This window comes from Cupressus sempervirens, chromosome 1, assembly GCF_028749045.1.
Source record: "Cupressus sempervirens isolate cs-2001-9-10 chromosome 1, ASM2874904v1, whole genome shotgun sequence".
Taxonomy (NCBI): Eukaryota; Viridiplantae; Streptophyta; class Pinopsida; order Cupressales; family Cupressaceae; genus Cupressus; species Cupressus sempervirens.
Window position 1 is genome coordinate 449,348,176 of NC_143118.1, and position 18,730 is coordinate 449,366,905.

The 18,730-nt window shown below is 34.4% G+C and overlaps 1 protein-coding gene and 1 pseudogene across 1 annotated transcript in view; both read right to left on the bottom strand.

Moving 5' to 3' along the window:
* Positions 1-201: 201 nt before the first annotated feature.
* The window catches only part of LOC149578241 (RAP release 2, galactose-binding-like domain protein, putative (DUF1997)), a 78,562-nt gene continuing 60,033 nt past the window's right edge, over positions 202-18,730 (bottom strand). The window contains exons 4-6 of the mRNA XM_089827923.1: positions 1,444-1,526; positions 1,133-1,249; positions 202-644 (exon numbers count right to left, since the gene is read on the bottom strand). Of these exons, the coding sequence (XP_089684049.1) occupies positions 573-644; positions 1,133-1,249; positions 1,444-1,526 (272 nt within the window). The 3' untranslated portion in view covers positions 202-572. The remainder of the gene's footprint in view (positions 645-1,132; positions 1,250-1,443; positions 1,527-18,730) is intronic.
* On the bottom strand, positions 1,816-17,151 carry LOC149578242 (ACT domain-containing protein ACR4-like; annotated as a pseudogene).

Below are 18,730 nucleotides of genomic sequence, written 5' to 3' on the forward strand. Positions count from 1 at the left end.
TCACATGACCCCAGCTCTACTCCCTCTAATGGTCTCTCATGATTCTATAAGTTCTCTCATTTTGACAAATCACAATGAGCTGATTGTTGTTCACATATCACAATAGGCTGTTTGTTGTTCACACTGATTGATGTTACCTACAGACTAAGGTGAAATTTCAACAAATCAGTCAGTCATTTCCAGTACAATCTAATGCTCAAATTACACTAAATAAATTTAACCTATATCCATTCACTCTTTACAATTTGTCTATAATACAATACAAATAGTGGGGTTAGAAAGAAACACCACCTTGCTTCACTAATAAAGCATGAATTTATTGTACAACTCTAGAGGTGCCCATCCTAGCAGATGATATGCAAGTGGCATGAATGTGTGTTTTTCTTTTTTCTTTTTTGAAAAAATACTTGGTTATTTACATGTTGAAATGGCCAACAGTTTGAAAAAGGAACCAACTATAAAAGTAAAAAATTCTTAAACACAAACTAGCACAAATGAAATTTACTAGTACAAATAACATCCTAAAATAATGGGAATTTTTTCCTTTTTTTTTTGCTATTCCTAGAAAATTATCAGATCTCCCCTGTTCCAAGGGGTCGTCGAGATGTATCACCAGAAGCCCATGCTCTGTAGTCCTTGGCAAGCTGAAAAAAAGAGGCAAAATGTTAAGCATTTGAACTAGAAATCCTGATGAAAAAGAAAATACAGACTGTGGTAGGCCAAATTCACTAGAAGACAACAATGAGAGTACACATGCATCTGAAACATCTACAAGAGAAATATTCAGCAAAATAGATGGCCAACAGAAGTGCATGTAATATCTTTGCATCAGGCAAAAAAACAAATACTTGTATAACTTCCACAAATTAAGATATAAGCTACTCCATAAGACTTTTTTACAGAGAGATGGGATTTTCCTGTTCTGTTATTTCCTAACCATACAGACCTCTATATCCTTAAAAGGGGCCATGTTTGTTGCTTGTATTTTAACTATTGCAGTTGTATAATTAAAAATCAGACCCCAAAACTTGGATATAGATCATATGGAGCAAATGTGGAGGCACTATAACCAGACACAATAAGATTTTGGCATAATGCTGTATTCTGTCAAAAGACCAAAAACCTAACCAACCTGGCTTAGGAATCTTGGCAGCATCACTCGAAGCACTTGTTGCAAAACTTGGTTTCCAGTAGACTCTATAACTTCAACAGGTATAACTTGAAATGCAAATGGTATATCAATGAGGACCTGATAAACCTTGGGTTAGTACCAATAACCACAACAGTCACATGTATTTCTGGAAAACCAAAATGCATATGAATGGAAACTTGTAAAATTCAGCTTCGTGTTATTAATTTTCAGTCAGCCCACAAAGTATTACAACCTAAATAAATCACTTGCATTGATCATCCAATTCTATTATGAGAAAGATAGAGAGGTACCTCTATAGTTGTATCTGAAACCAGTTCTCGAGCAGATAATGATTCATTGACGGACCTGTAAGATACTTCGTTCACCATAGAGGCTGCATGTCCAAGATCCACAAAGACTTAATTGACTACATAAAAGAAGCATCCATTTTCATTCCATACCATAATTAAGAAGAGATTATTTTCAGAATATGCACTTCATTCTTAAATGAGATTTAATTTCATGTATGTGAAATTGAACAGGGCTGCCAAAAACAGTGAGGCGTTTATATATGTTGATTCTGAACTATAAGCTATTACTACCTGTTAATGACAAAATGCCAAATGGAAATGATCGGTTTACTATCAGGTTTTTATTCTGACTATGATTGCAGCAACCAACAACTAGCTAAACAGTAAACCTCTATTTTCATTCCTGGTTAAAGGCTGCCCCTGCATTTCAATCTGCAGGAATACCGAAAAAATTAAGACTAGAGCCCTGGATTACAGCTTAGCCATTTCTGGCTGTACATGGATGTCTGTTATCATTGAAGGCATTTGATAGCCATGCATTTGCTTATTGCTAATTAATGGTCTTTTATGAAAATATTTAAGCAAAGAATGTAACCTCTGCCTTCCAAAAGTTTGCCTTCAAAATTTTGAGTATATTGAGTTGTATTTAGCTCCTAAACATTCATTTGATCAGTTCAGATTTTCAAGTTAACTTACAAATATGACATAAATGATACAATATACTAAGATTAATCAGTTTTTATCTCATGCGAAATCCCCTGGTGAAACTGTTTAGTAGAATGGTGTGTAAGATGGAGAGAGAACTTTCAGATGAAAATTGTCCATCTTTCATCGAGTTTCTAGGGCAGAGATGACAGCGAACAGGGAGACATGTTTCTGGGAAGGGTGGGGCAGAAGACCAATATATAGAACACTAGCAAGGGAAAACAGGGAAACTTGTAACAATATGAATATAGAAAGCTTCAATTGTTCTATTAGAAAAACATTCATCACATATATTATAAAACCATATTACGTAATATTGAAGCAGGATTGAGAATTTACAGAAGCACACACAAATAGAGAAAAAGAAAATATATAGGAAATTATAAATGACAAAACATTCACCATATTCATTATATAACCATATTATGAAACATTAGAGTTGAATTGAGAATTCACATATGTCGACATACAAATTAACAACATTTTAATCTCTAATCATTTGAGCTTTCATTAAGAATCTGCGCATACCATCTCTTCACGATATTAAATTCATTTTCTTTAATTTAAAATATAAACGTGACTATGCTTAAGTAACATCTAATATTCATCTCATGCACATAGATCTTACAAAGCATGTATATCCTTATAGAGTCATGGACTGATACAAGGAGCTAGACTGATTTATAGTTCAGTTAGGTTAGAGTATCCTGCTTCTCAGCCTCATGCTAATGAATAAAAAACAGCATAAAATATTTAGACAATATATGATTGTTTGGTCTCATTCTAAGGGGGAAAATCTATTTCAAAGGAAGAATTCTAACAGAGAATACTTGCATTTTCTACAACGTAAGCAATAATTATCAGTGTTTCTCCAAGCCTGCTGGATGAGGAGGCGTGGCGACAAGAGCACAGGTTTCCAGGCACGGCAAATTTTGGGGAGGGCAGTATATAGATATATAAAAATATTTTTTTGAAAACATGCATCTTACATATTACTATATGTAAGGAATATATTATTGATTTCTTTCATATATAGATCAAAATTAGAATTCACTATACATCATATAGATCAAAAATGAGTTCTACCCTAGCAAATTATCACACTGCTGGATCTTCAATTGGATAAAAAGGAAAAAATTAGAGAGCCAACCCAATCATATTATGAGCAAAAATGATATATATGCAAGGTAAAATCAATGATATGTGTTTCATGTTAACAGCAGGTACCAGCAGAATAAAGGTAGTTACAGCAAAAATAGCAGAATGAGAGCACTGTTTTCAGTCTCCCAAACACATTAATAGGTATCTTACACAGAAAAAGTAACATTCAAAAAACAGAAAGGCATTTGGGGAACCGTAACATAAATTTAAAATGACAGAATCACAGATCTAAGCACCTATAACAGTAAGAACAAATTTGTGTAATTCATGTTAAAAAAAAAGAATATTTTTTACAGGGAACATCACGGTGTTCCTGGTACACTTTGGCATCCCTTCTGGTGTCCCCTTTAGGAGATGTCACCCATAGTGAGGAAACATCCCCAAATTTTCCAAAAAATATGAAGTAGGGTTGGGATGTTCTGTCCCCTTCCACCCATCCCCAAAATGTCCCCCATGTTAAGGGAACATCTTAAAGCCCCTAGGAACACATCTCTGGGAAACACTGGAATATATTAATTGTAGGCGATGATTCAAAAAATATGAGTGCTGCTATACATACCTTGAAAAGCTTGTGTGGTCTTGGTTAATTGTCATCAGACAAGGAAGTTGGTCTGCATAGTGGCTCCGCTACTCTTACTATTTCTGGAAGCATGAAAATGCAGATGCCTGTAAATGGGAAAACCCTACACCCAACTTTCTCTTGATTTGAGAAAGCACGCACTCAGCCAGTGAAAGTCACAATATTGTTAAAGACCATACAGTAGCCTTTTAAACCCATCACATGTGGATTGTTTCAACTAAGGAAGTATAGAAATCTGAACACGTTTCTGCCATATAAGGATATGTGACATGATAATTTTGAACTCCCAGAATATCACATCAATAAATATAAAAAGTGAATTTATATTAATAATTTGGGTTGTAAATTCCCTTCACATGGAATCTATATTGACTTCTACAATTTAGTTTGTGTCCTTTAATTCATACTTTTTGCAGGCTGAGCTGTAGAATGTTAGGGATTTCATTAATGTATGATGATATTGTATCTTCTTGTGACGGTGTTGAGCTGTAAGGGATAGCGGATTGTAATAATTGGATAATAATAATATTGGACTTGTTGTTGGTGGACGTAGCCCAGGGATTGGGTGAACCACGTTAAACCCTTCTGTCTTGTGTTCTCTTCTATGTGATTTATTATTTTCTGATATTAGTTATATTTGCATGTAACTGTTATTTCTGTCTGTGGTTAATCCTAACATAGATGACAGCTAACCACTCCAGGATAGAAAAGGAATGTCTAGGTATCGTATACCATACCCTGTTGTTTCTACAGCATATATAGGATGTTTTCAAAATAAAGTGTGCAGTCGGCAGCCCCAGGTACATTTTCTACCTGTCCCCAAGCCCCAGAACATTGCCAGTGTGGGGAAAGGTAGAAATTCCCCCAAATTTCCTTTTGGAATTGTTCCTTTATCAAGTCAATTGTATGTGTGTGCACCCATTACATGTAGTTTATATTTAACTAAATATTAAGTTAGAGAGATATGAACATCCTTCCACTACTAATGGATCCCTAACATGATAATTCTTAACTTCCACAGTATTACATAATGAAATTCAAATATTTATCTTTAATAATATCTTGGGTTGTTAATTCAATTGGGATGGAATATGCTTTATTCTTAGCAAAAAAATCTATTCTATGATCTATCTAACAAAAACATCATTGCAGATTACTTCTCTTTTTCTTTATTTGCACTTTGTTGAAAGAACAATAGAGTACAGCCCAGGAGATGTTTCCCAACCATCCCTGCATCCCCAAAACACTCCTAGTGCAAAAATGAATGGGAATTCTCTTATCAAACAGTGTCCTGAAAGGGTAGGAACATGAAGACCACCATTGAAGCACAAAGAAGCAAACAAATAGTTGTCAAAAGATGACTGCTATAGTGCTGAAACTAAATCTTTCGCTTAAATCAAGATACAGTCTATATCAAGAAGAAGAAAATTTGCAGTAGTGATCCCAACAACACTAAAACAATGATGAGATGAAAAACAAAGGGAACAATCAAATTATCAAAAACACAAATGACACATCTGACCCCAATGACACTATTCAAACAATGTAGAGTATACTACAATTCAAAAATATAGGTGATAGTTTGAAACAACTAATCAACTATAGGTGGAAGGTTGCCTCCACAAATAGTAATGTAAAAGTGTCTATACATGATGTGTTCCATCTACCCGACCTATTACATAGGAACAAAATTTAGATAGGCAGCTCACTCCACATCAACACCAAGAAAATATTAGCACTAACAATATGTGATCCCAACATATGAAAAAGAAGAGGTATGAAAAGTCTAGTGGAACTCTGTCACAACGTATTACCAGAATGACAAGAAACTCATCAGAATGTGCACAAGATAGTACATGCGACTCAAAAAGAGTGCAAAACAAGGTAGACAAATATGAGGATAGAAAAGGTTGTGATTGCAAATAACAAAGAATGCACAAGAAGTTGTAACATGCTAAATTCTCAGATCCTATTTTAATGGATTAAAATAACAAAATAACACTACCTTTCAGTCTTTCAGATTCATAAGAAGGACAGTTATAACAACCATAGAATCATTTACACATGAAATACAGTTTCATTTCATTTTATATATTCAGGTAAAAGGAATAACAGATTTAATTGATTCTTAATCCAATGAAAGAGAAACTAACTATAATAATCATCTACAATACATAAATGAGAATCTGGAAAATATAAAAATAAAATACCTGAAATGCAGTTATCTTGGATGCAGATCTTATCCTTGAGTTGTGTAAAAACCCCTAGCCGGTTATAGTCCAACAATTAAACCTTAGCACATCATTTTTCCATACTAAACAGGAAGTCTGACATTTTGTCAAACACTTGCAGGCGAATCTCAATAGCATACCCTGGATATTTGAATTTAGCTAGAATCTCCTTAAACCAAGTAATCCAACTAATGATAAGGCATTCAGATTTCTTACGGAAACCAGAATTCACAACTTACTGAAAATGAAATTTTGGATGATCAATATCATATCAGTTTTCATTATTGCTGAAATGTTGAATTTGGCAAGTTTCACCAATAATCAATACTGAATAACATTGCAATATCTTTAATTATTTCAAACTAAGGCTGCTATCTTTATCTTACAAAAAGTAATAATAAATGTGGGAACAGTGGGAACTTAGCTTCCCTTAGAACAAATCGCAGCTCCCATAATATTAACGCCAGTCCCTCCTTCGGCAACGTGACCTCAAAATGACAAACACAGACCTTGATTTGGTGATCGCAGCCCCTTATTTGGTGATTCCAAGCTTAAATATGATGATTGCAGGCCTCTACAAGAATGGCATATGTGTAACAATCGATTACAGACCTTGGGAGAGTAATCACGTGTCTGATATACTAATCGCCACATGAGATTACTAAGGCATCCAAACTGGTATTGACGCCCAGATTTCCAGTATGCCAGTGTTACAAACAGCAAAATGGCAACCATGTACAGGCAAACCCAACGCTGTAGAGAATTAATTCAATGGCCCAGCAGGTACAATCGCAACTAATATAAATGGCCCTCAGTTGCAATTACAAACATCATCAGATTGAACGATCAGCTAGTCTTTCAACCACAGTTATCACAGCTTATGAAGACCCTGCGAGCCAACTCTTCCACAAACCAACTTCTCAATGACAGTCGACACAGTAGAGAAGCAACCTCAATTTTCTTTACCTCAGCAGCAAATTGCAAGATGCACTCAGAAGTAAACCCTTATACCTCAGCAAGGGCTCCCAGGACAAAAAACAGGAAAAGCCACAAAGGCACAAGAAGCAAATATATTTTCAAGCGTGTCTTTCCCAACGAAATGAGCTCTTATTTATAAGCTCTCATTGGCAGAAGTTTCCATAAACTTCATTTCAGAAATCGTGGAAGTTTCCCAAAGAACTCAACACTAGAAACTTTCCAACTTGCTTTTTAATAAAATATCACTTGAAGTCATTATTATAATAATATAAACATTATCATAATAACGCAACTTAATGAAAAATAACTAAATAAGAGCTCAAGCAATTATTAACCCAATCAATTGCAAGTGATGACCAACTGCCAGAGTCACCCACTGCACTGTCAAAAATAGACTTACTTAAAATAGTAAGTTCACCACTGGAACCCCCAAAACATTCTATCAGCTCACGAGGGTCGCTATGATGAGCTAACTCCATCAACTGCATAGACTTGCCAAAAACGGGGCATTACAAGTTGTACAAGCCTTGGCATCCAGAAGAGAGAAGCACTGCCAAGAGCTTAACCTCCCAACCAAGGACACTTAAGTATCCCCTCACAATCTCTATTGAGAAAGGCCCTCCTGACCTTGGGCTTAGGCTTGGGACAACACTATTCACCCATTGAGCATTCTGGTGTTAGAGTGTCAACTAGACATCCAACTAGGCTTTGGAGACCTTTCATGCACCTGTTTGCCAACTGCTAGCAACCCTGGCCTCTAGTCATCACAGCAACAAGCATGCCACTAACTGACCTTGGCCAAGGATTTGTGTGGGCACTATGGACCAAATCACCCACCACTTGACTTGACAACAAGACCTATACAATGAACTACCATGAGCTGACTCGGTTTTATAATAGTTTACTACTTGCTTATTTGTTACTGACTTTTCTTTCTCTTATCATGAACCCGTGGTTCTATGGTTATTAATACACACCCCTGATCTTGACCGTGCTGGTCTTCCTTGATGAATTCCTAGGCGATTGTCTAATCATTAATTAATTATAGCTAGAGCATTATGCCTAACCTAGGCCTATGGCTTTACAAAGAGTCATAATACTTGAAATTTATTCTTGACTTCCATAAGGGTTTTGTCTCTTATATTAGAGTATATAACAGATACCTCTATATAAGCTCGCATTGTCAGATATTACTCCAAGTTAAATAATAATTCTGAAAAGACAAATGTATATAGGCAAAGTGCCACAGTTTGCTTAATCTAGAGCATATTTACAAATTTATACAAATGAAAAACCATTAAATAATTTCAGATCAAGACTATCAATGTTAGCATTGCCTTCTTAATTCCAGGCTAAACTACGAGCCTCATTATATCAAATTTAAAGAGCATAATTAAGCAGAAATATTTGCATGACTTGACAGAATGTTGTTTCTCGAAATGCTCAGTTGGTCTTTAAGCAATGTTGGTGAAATAGGACCAAGATTGCTAGTTGCAAAGAAAAAAAGTATTGCAAATAGTTTCTAATGTCGTTCATGGCACCTCCGTGCCCGTATCTTCCAATAGGAAGTCTCGGCACCATATGGCAAATATGAACAAGAGAATACCTTGTGGTATAGTTACACCATGGTGATGCTTGAATCAAGGCGAAGGAACTATCCAAAAGAAATATGGAAATAACAACTGTGTATGTGACTACAAGAAATATTAAAGGAATTTGCAGGCATGATGAAAATATGTGAAGCAATGTGTAAAAAGAAACGCAGGTAGTATGAAGTTGTAAAAACTCTGCCAATGATATGAATGTTGATCAATATGAACCATCACACAAAATAGATCTTTTCTTGCTTGGTTGCATGCCCAGTTACGAACAAGAAAGTATGAAGGTGGCAAAGAGTTACGACCAAAAGAATTATTGCCAAGGAGTAATAATAACTCATACTAATACCTCAATATAAAATACCATACTACACCTACCGATACTAGTGTGTGTGTGTGTATATATACATACATACATACACACACACACACACACACACACACACACACACACACACACACACACATATATATATATGCGTGATAACAATGTATCTAAAGTATATGTCATTTATTAAGTGGGCGTAGTACATCTCATTTGAATTTACACATACATAAATGTGCATATACATAATGTGAGCATATGTAGTAGATACTATGGTATTGTTATATAAGACATAAAAAATATCATAGGAAGCTCTGAGATCATCCAATTTATAAAATAACACATTAGTTCTTAGTTTTTTTTAATTTAATACTTAGAGGTCTTTTCTTTAATAATACATTTTTATTGACCGGTTAGCTCATGGTAATCCATAATAGACTCTTGCTTGCCTAGTCATTTACCCTTTAGCCTTGGTGGTTAGAATTTGTACCTATCAACCCATAGGCAGATTGGTGTCCCTCACCCAATTCCCTCTATGGCAATGCTTCCCCGCCTTCCTCTCGCTCCTGCAAAAGAGAATTGCCATGGTAATAACATATTCCTAATTATAGAACCATGGTCACTAGAACAAGTAATCATTTTCATAAAAAATTATAATGATTTCTACTTCTATAACGAGTATACATAATCCTCATTATATGCTTGTATAACTCATATAACTTGTTTCTTTGGATGTTACTCATACTAAAAGACATCTACATCAAATGATGTTTGCAGACCGTGACTATGCAAAAGGTCAAGTTTGGTGCAGGTCTCATGCTCGTTATACGGAAAGTCGGATGCCTTGTGTGCTAAGTCACATGCAAGCAGAGGAACAATAGATGCTGAGACCTGCACCAAAGCTGACCTTTTTTATAGTCACGGTCTGCAAACATCATTTGATGTAGACGTCTTTCAGTATGAGTAACATCCATAGAAACAACAGTTTTGGCAACTCACTTTTCATTGCCAACCTTCAGAACATTGCAGAGTTGTGCTTTAATCATAGAAAGTCTCTCAGGGTCATCAATTAGAACCCCTTTACTATCATCCTAACATACACCTCAAAAGCAACCCTTATGTCATGGGTCTCGGCTCCAACAACATTCCACTTATGGTCTGTAAGAACAGAAAATACTTCAAAGAGAAAACCGGACCTATCAATGCTTGTCAATTCAATTGTTGTAAGTTCAAAAGTGGCCTTTACTCCAGCCGTTCTTCTAAGTGAAGGTAATAAACACGCATTTGTCCCAAGGAACTAGTGAATATAGTCAATAACCTTCTCACTAGTAATTTTATTGTCATCATTGTTTGTTTCATGAACTACATTCATAAACCATCTACCATAAGATTAGATGTATGCCTTAGAAATAGTAAGATCTAAATCAGTTATCATTTGTACAACTTCCAATAGAATGCCATGTTTATTGGCACTATCAACCTTCGTGTTGCATTCTCACAAGCCTTGTTATCAATTGAAACCAGTGATTGAGGGTGAAGTGAACAACATGCACTTTGGAACTAACTGCAAAAAGGACTTGAGGGATGGTGGAGGTTGGTCATACACAACTTTGTAGAGTCTTATCTTGGTGGAGGAATAATAGGAAGAGTTGCACTGCCACTCATTAATTTGGCAGTGATACATTGCACTCATTCAGAATTGCAACCACCACAGCTCAAACAATTTCTACTAAAAGGTACTGCTGAACGTGGAATCAGAGTTACAAACAATTGAAGGAAGCCTCCTCATCTGCAATAACATATTCAGTGCAATCATATGGGTTGACAGAGGATGATTTTCATGCCTCAACAAACCAGATATCGTATTTGCTTTTAGTTTGAATGGCAAAGCCTCTTGTGGTAGGATCCTGCTGTCTTCATTGTCTCTATTTGTAGGAGGAACAGAATTACTGAGACCTACCTTACTTTAAACGACTGAAGGTTTAAGACTTCTCACGTTTCTCACATCTAGATCGAATTGAAATATAGGATTCTTGTATGCTGAGTTGCTAAATGTTACTATAGTATTATTATACATATCCCTTGATCAAGCTTTTGACATTAATGAATCTCCAATATTTTTTCTCAAGTCAAGATCCTGATTTTTTTGTTGGCTCCCAAAACTACAAATTGGAAATCCAAGAGCTTTGCCAATTCTCTAATAGGATTGGCCAATCAGTTTTGGCCAACAAATGGGAATTTATTCAATCCCCTGCAATTTAGGCTTCGCTACACGTATGTGGGTAAACCCTCACTTCAAACCTGATCACCTCGTTCAAAGCTTTTCTATAGAAAACTTAAATCATTGTGAATTCTTAGGCTTGCATGGTCCTCGAACTTGATCAATATGTTGTTATATGATTGCTTAAAATGATTGAATGTTTTATATAGAACTTAACAATTGGGTTGATGCTTGCAAGAAGGAAATATATAGATTACTAACTTCAATTATAAATCAAATAATTGTACTTCAATGATTCAAAAGACCAGTTCCTTTGCTTATTCGGGCAACAAAATCAACCACAATGAAGATTATTAGGTACAACTTTATGAGACAAAGTTATTTAAAATATCATCAATTATCCTTATACTCCAAATTCATAAGATAATTCTCTTAGTTACCAATTCATGAAACGAATCCGATTCGGGCACGTGAATCGGATCAATGGATTCGTGATTTTTTTTCCTAATTATGATTTGTGGAGGATTCTTGTGTATATATATACACACACACAAAAATGAGAGAAATATACATAATTCTAAAACTAAATCATTTTAAACTTTTAAAGTATGAATCTATGATTCTAAATCATTTCATAGTATGAATCTATGGATCAAATTCATAAAGATTATAAGAAAATAATCAAAAGAAGAAAAAATCTCAAAAAAAATTCAAAAAAAAAAAATTTGGTCGAATCCAACCACGGAGCCGGATCCGGATCCAACCTCTAGGGCACGAATCCGGTAACTAAGAAAATTCTTATATGAAATTCAACATTACTCCAAGAGGAATTTAACTTCTTTGGCAAAAGTCCAATTAGTCAAAGATGAGGAAAACACACTTATTTTATAATATCCCTGATTGTCAAACAAAGAATGCAGGAAAAATCCAATGCATAAGTTTTGTCGAAATAATTCAGTAATCTCTTTATTGATCATAAAAGACGAATCTTAACTATAATTGTAATCTTCCTGCCCTAAATAAATATTAAAAAAAGAGACTTTTTATTTATTATTAAAATATAATATTTGAATTTATAATATAAGTCATACTTTATAAATAATATATCTCTTATAAATAAATATCACTTTACAAATGCTTCTCTGAATATGTCTTGTTGCAAATGATTTATTCTTCTTTTATATCCCGCTCATGAGAGGACATGACTTTTCAAAGTAAAGGTTACGTCTCTTTGAAAACAAATTACACCTCTTGTTCATTAGCGAACCAAATTGAGATAAGGTAATTCCTCCTTTTAATTTGATCAATTTTGTAGAAGATAATATTTTAATAATACTTTTGGCTTTCAATATTATTTCTTAACGGTATGCAAGCTCTATTCCTTGGGTCTGAATGCATATGCTTGCTCTCACTAAGTATATGTTATTGTTGCCGCATGTATCTGAGAACTTTCCTTGCCACGTTTGAATATTGCCATAAAACTTCAATTTATAATTACATTTTATAAGCCAACCATCCTATTGTCTGCATTCAACATATATCTTATTTGTCATTGAACCAAACATTGGTTGAATAAGGCATTGAGATGATGCATAAATCCATTTTTTTTAATCATACATTTAACACCTGGTCAATCTTTTGCGCAACATTTACTTTTGATAATGTTGGCACTACTTAAATTATTTGTTCATCTCTGCTTAGCTCAAACCACATTTAAATTTAACGTTGACGGCAAAGGAGCATAAGAAAAGTTTTGAAAAGATTCCACAGAACTTTGATATTGTCTTTTCTTCCTTACGCTGCTAAGTCTAAGTTTGGTGCAGATATTGTCAATGTCCTTGCAAGCTCTTCAAATAAGATGTAGACTTTTCTTATCATACCCTTAAGTGGTATCTCAACAACATGTGCCCTCCTTATTATACAACCAATTTGATTGCCATATTATTATCAAATCCATTCTTCACTATCGATACCACATATATGCTTTGAAGAGGTTGCTCAACAACATACAAATGACACAAGCCTGTGATGTTTGAATGTTGAATTACAAGAAATTGAACAAGTGAGCACCATAATGATTTGAGATATCCAAAGACACATCCATCAGTTGATATACAAAGCTACATTTGGAAAGTGAATTCATACTATGGCATTTTTAGGGATGGTCTATGGTATGACCATATGCAAAATTGCTCTGACATTGTGAATCCAACGACATTCCTGATTCTTTTATAGCATACATAATGAAGCAATATACATGTAACGAAAGCAACAACATTATGCTATAATTACCATCATATGGTATCTGCTTTAAGATGTTTGTTGCATTCCGAATCATCCTCATTTTTCCAAACCATTATACTCCTGGTTTATAATGCTTCTATTCAAACTTCATGTTTACTTCAATGTGAGAAACATTGAGTCTTTGTTTCCAATGTAGTTACATCCTAAAAAAAACTATAAAGCTTATAAAAGGACAAATAATAAAAATAGCGAACTAGGGAGAGTGCACAAATGGAGATACTATTTTTTGCAAAAAGAAATAGGGCTCCATCAGTGGCTCTTGTTGGGGACATCTGCCACTTGTGGGCATAATGAGACTCCAACTATCTCTTGGTGAAACAGACCATATTCAATTTGCAAAGTGAAATTGGGCGGCCCCCATCCCCCGAAAGTGAACACTAGTTCTTTCCTCTATCATATACCTGATTTTGATCATGCAACATCTTCTTCCTTTTTGATCATGGTATACTTTTCCTTCATTATTTTGGTCTAATGCCCATATTTCAAACCTATACTAGGTGCACCATCCTCATGCAGAATAATTATTGATTCCATTTGATTAATGAAAATCTTGGTATCTATCTCATGTTTAGCCTTTGAGTAGTTACCAAGTGCATTGTGCTCCCAGATGAATGGAGAATCCATATGCATTTGATCAGTCATACCTACAGCAGAATGAGTCTCCTTTGTTTGATTTTCCTTTTGTACACAAGCTGCCCCATCTTCATACTCTAGAGATTGTTTCTCTTCACAATTAGGTTTTGAAGATAACTCACATTTCATTTACCAAGGATTTAATCAGATGGGACACTTGGATAATTTTCAAAACTAATCTTTGACATATTCTCATCATCATGCTTGGCTGATTCCATCTCATCTTTACATCTTTTATATAATTCCTACTCATAGGATGAACCAAAAGATGTCTCACCTTCTGAATGCATATCATGAGTTTTATCAACTTCAAAATTTATCATTAGGCCCGCTATCCTTGCTAAGATGTTGATGGACTTGATGGCATGCAAAATCCTCCTCAATAATGGATTTAAGAACATAAACTCAAGCATATCTTCATCTACTTCCTCTTCAAACAATGGATTTATGAACATATAGAATTCAGGCATGCCTTCATGAGAGTTTTCATCTAGATCATCAGAGGTTTTATCAACAAGATTAATATCTTCACTGACATTATCCCCTAAAACTTCCTTCTACTCATACACCATATGCAGCTCTATTTCGTCTCCACAATTCGATTCTTGGAATTATCATCTACTTCATCCAAAGTAACGAAAATTAGAATCGGATCAGAATCGGCCATGAATTGCCCATTAATCGGCTATGAATCGGCAAATTAAAAAAAAAACCCTTTAAATTTAGGGATTTTAACAATTTAAAACTTATTTCATGCACCCTTTATTGAATATAAATTAAACACACTATAACATCATCAAATAGAAATTAACATACATAAACATGAAACATAAATGATAAATCCATCACATATGTAACTATGTTACATGTAAAATGTAAATTGTAGGCTGTAGCCCAGATGTTTTATCAACAAGATTAATATCTTCACTAACATTATCCCCTGAAACTTCCTTCTGCTCATACACCATATGCAGCTCTATTTCGTCTCCACAATTCGATTCTTGGAATTATCAACTACTTCATCCAAAGTAATGAGAATTAGAATCGTATCAAAATCGGCCATGAATTGCCCATGAATCGGCTATGAATCGGCAAATTAAAAAAAAAGCCTTTAAATTTAGGGATTTTAACAATTTAAAACTTATTTCATGCACCCTTTATTGAATATAAATTAAACACACTATAACATCATCAAATAGAAATTAGCGTACATAAACATGAAACATAAATGATAAACCCATCACATACGTAACTATGTTCACGTAAAATGTAAATTGTAGGTTGTAGCTGAAGTAAATAGAAATCATATGATCATAATGATTCAAAGTTGAAACACACAAAAAACCTTGCTCTAAATGGTTCCATAGATGGCACTTTTGAAATATTAGATACACAATAAATTACTCAACATTCTTATTACTTTGTTGACGCAGCAGGTTTGACTTTATCGCTACATAGGCATATACACACAACAGCTCGAATCTTTTTATTGTTGTTGATCAAACTTGGGAGATTTTATTCTTTTCGCTGATTACTTCTTAACTTTTATTGCCATGTCCTTAGATTTATCAGGTTCCATGTGTATTTCTCTGCTTGTATATTGAATGTTCATACTAATTGTTGAGTATCGTACTAATTTCAGCCTCTTATTTTATTCCATATTAATAGTGCAAAACTGGTTGTTGTACATGGGATGATGTGTATCTAGTAATATGTTTTTCCACTAATACTTCATGATATGCTGACTGGAATATTTGTCTTGCTACAATATCTTTATTGTGTACATTATATCCTTCAATGCTTCATTAATTCTGGGCAATATTCCATCACCCGTATGCTTACAAAAAGAATGCAACACATATACCTTCAACACTACATTTATTAGTTATGAATCTCTAGCAATGAAGTTTTTGTTCTAGATAGATTTGGTAAGTGAAGTATATATAGTAAACTGTAATATACACAATGTCGTGGATGTTATTTTTGCTCCGTCTATGTTTTCATGAATCTCCTACAAGTCTGCTCAAACATACCATGAATGACAATTCTTTAATCCTTCGTATGTTTCTTTAATTACTTTATGCCTTGCCTTGCCGATTCATGGAGCTGATTCAGGCGATTTTTTCCATGAATCGCATGAATTGGCAATTCAGGCGATTCATGAGAAAAAATCGGCTTATCTAATTCATGATTCATGAAAAATTGCCCAAGTTGAATTGAATCGCCAAACTGGCGATTCAGGCGATTTCATGGCGATTCAATTCATGTGATTCATGGAAAAAGTCACCTTATCTGATTCACGATTCATGAAAAATCACCCAGGTTGAATCGAATCTTCAAGCGATTTCATGGCGATTCTCGGAACTCTTACTTCATCGATCCCCTAAATATGTGTTAATCCATTAACTTTGATGCAGGAGCATCTTACATGGGAAAATTAAATTATTAGAAAAAAAAAAAAAAAAAAAGAGGGAAAAAAAAATTTGTGGAGGAGAGAGAAAGTGACGAAAATAGAAGGAAAAATAATTAAAAAATAAAATAAGGGCAAATGGAAAAAAGAGGAATCTCTATTTTCAAGGTGCATGGGTGGCATAAATAGAAAATAATAAAAATAGTTGTCATTCCATTAATCGAGGTGTTTAGGTGGCATCTTAGAAGTTTGTGAAAAGTTCCTTAAATCATGCATTTAATATTTGTTGGGTGCTTAGTTGTATTTGGGTGGGAATTTAATATTTATTTAAAGATAGTTGTATTTACCTTTTATCCCACATTGGTTGTGTTTGTAATGTCTTGGGTTAGAAGTGCCTATTTAAGAAAGGCCTATTATCATTTGTAATCAAGTTCAAGAAGTTCAAGAAATGGAAGCATCATGCATCAAACTTGCTCACCATGGTTAACTGAGAAAAAATTGAACCATTTCTTTCAACATGTTTCTTATACTCCATATCTAGCAAATTTGAAATTTCTTCCATGCTTAGGGAATCCTCTTCATTTCTATATTGACTGATATTTGTTGTCATATGAGTGTCGGATCCCTCTTCAGACTATCCAAAAACTTCTTCTCCATTCAAATCTGAAGCATCATTTACATCAGTATATTTTTACTTGTCTTCATCGTCTTCTTCTAATCGCTGAACAAGAAGCTTCAAATCATGGTCATCTAGCGAGATTCTCAAATTTTTGACCTTTCTTATGAATTCTTTTCGTGAAGGCATAATATTTGCAGGTATTCTCTGATATATATTTACCGTCCTTACAAATAGGTGTGCAGAAGTCTCCCCTTCAAATCTCTCCAAATTGAAAGTCATTGAGCAAAGACATGTTAGGATCTTCTTCCATGTTGCAGCTTTTGTCTTTATACAGTTCCTAACACATGTTATCTTCCTCTTGATCTACATAATGGAATACAACACGGAACCATTGCTCCAAATCCCTCCATAATAAAATACACTGTGTATGTAATGAATCATATGCCTGTCCTGCATTGTCTTTTCACGTACCAACAAACAACTTCATAACCTGATCTTCTCCACAAACCTCATAATCTTCTATAAATGTATAAAATGCATCCAAATGTTGAAGTGCTAATTCATCCAATTCTCCATGGAACTTTGGTACAAGCTGTGAAACTTTTGGTGATAACTATAACATCTACTTTTCCCGAGTCTTAACTAACATCATGGCATATCAAAGAAATACAGTTAATACTTCATATTCATAGGAAGATAGTTATAATAGTTATGTTCATGTGAATGAGATTAATGGTTACAAAACGGTTAAACGGAAAATTTCATAACTAACAATTTGAAAACACCATCAATAATTTTATCAAGGGAAAAATCTACATACCATAGAATTCAAAACTGAAATCCATCTAGGGATGCTTTTGCAAAACCCAGGTTAATATATATATGCCGCTTAGGAACAACTAGCTATACCACTTTATCGAAACACCATTACCATCAAATACCATTATATCATTTAGGGCATCAAATACCACTGTATCAATTAGGGCATCAAATACCACAATATCATTTAAGACATCAAATACCACTGTATCATTTTGGGCATCAAATACCAATGTATCAATTAGGGCATCAAATACCTCTCTATCATTTAGGGCGTTAAATACCATTGTAACATTTAGGGCATCAAATACCACTGTATCATGATATCATCCCTTCTCCTTCCAATGCTAACTATGGCAATAACACTTGGTTAGAAAATACGCTCATATTCAATATTCACATAAATGGAAGACCAAAATAACAATCCATCAGATAAACCTATCTCTTGCATATAGATATATTCCATGTCCAATTGGAAGATCAATCGATCTAACTGGTTACTAATTACATTGACGAGAAAAGTTACTTTAATTCAAGGAAATAACTGAATCGCTGATATTAATCAATCCATCATATCTTCTACTTGTATAAACATCATCAAAGTAAAATACATGTTACCAACAAATGTTTGAATGCATAACTCATCGTTGTCTGGTGCATGTCTTGGCATCTTGTGGAGAGGGGAGACATTGTCAAGGGCTTA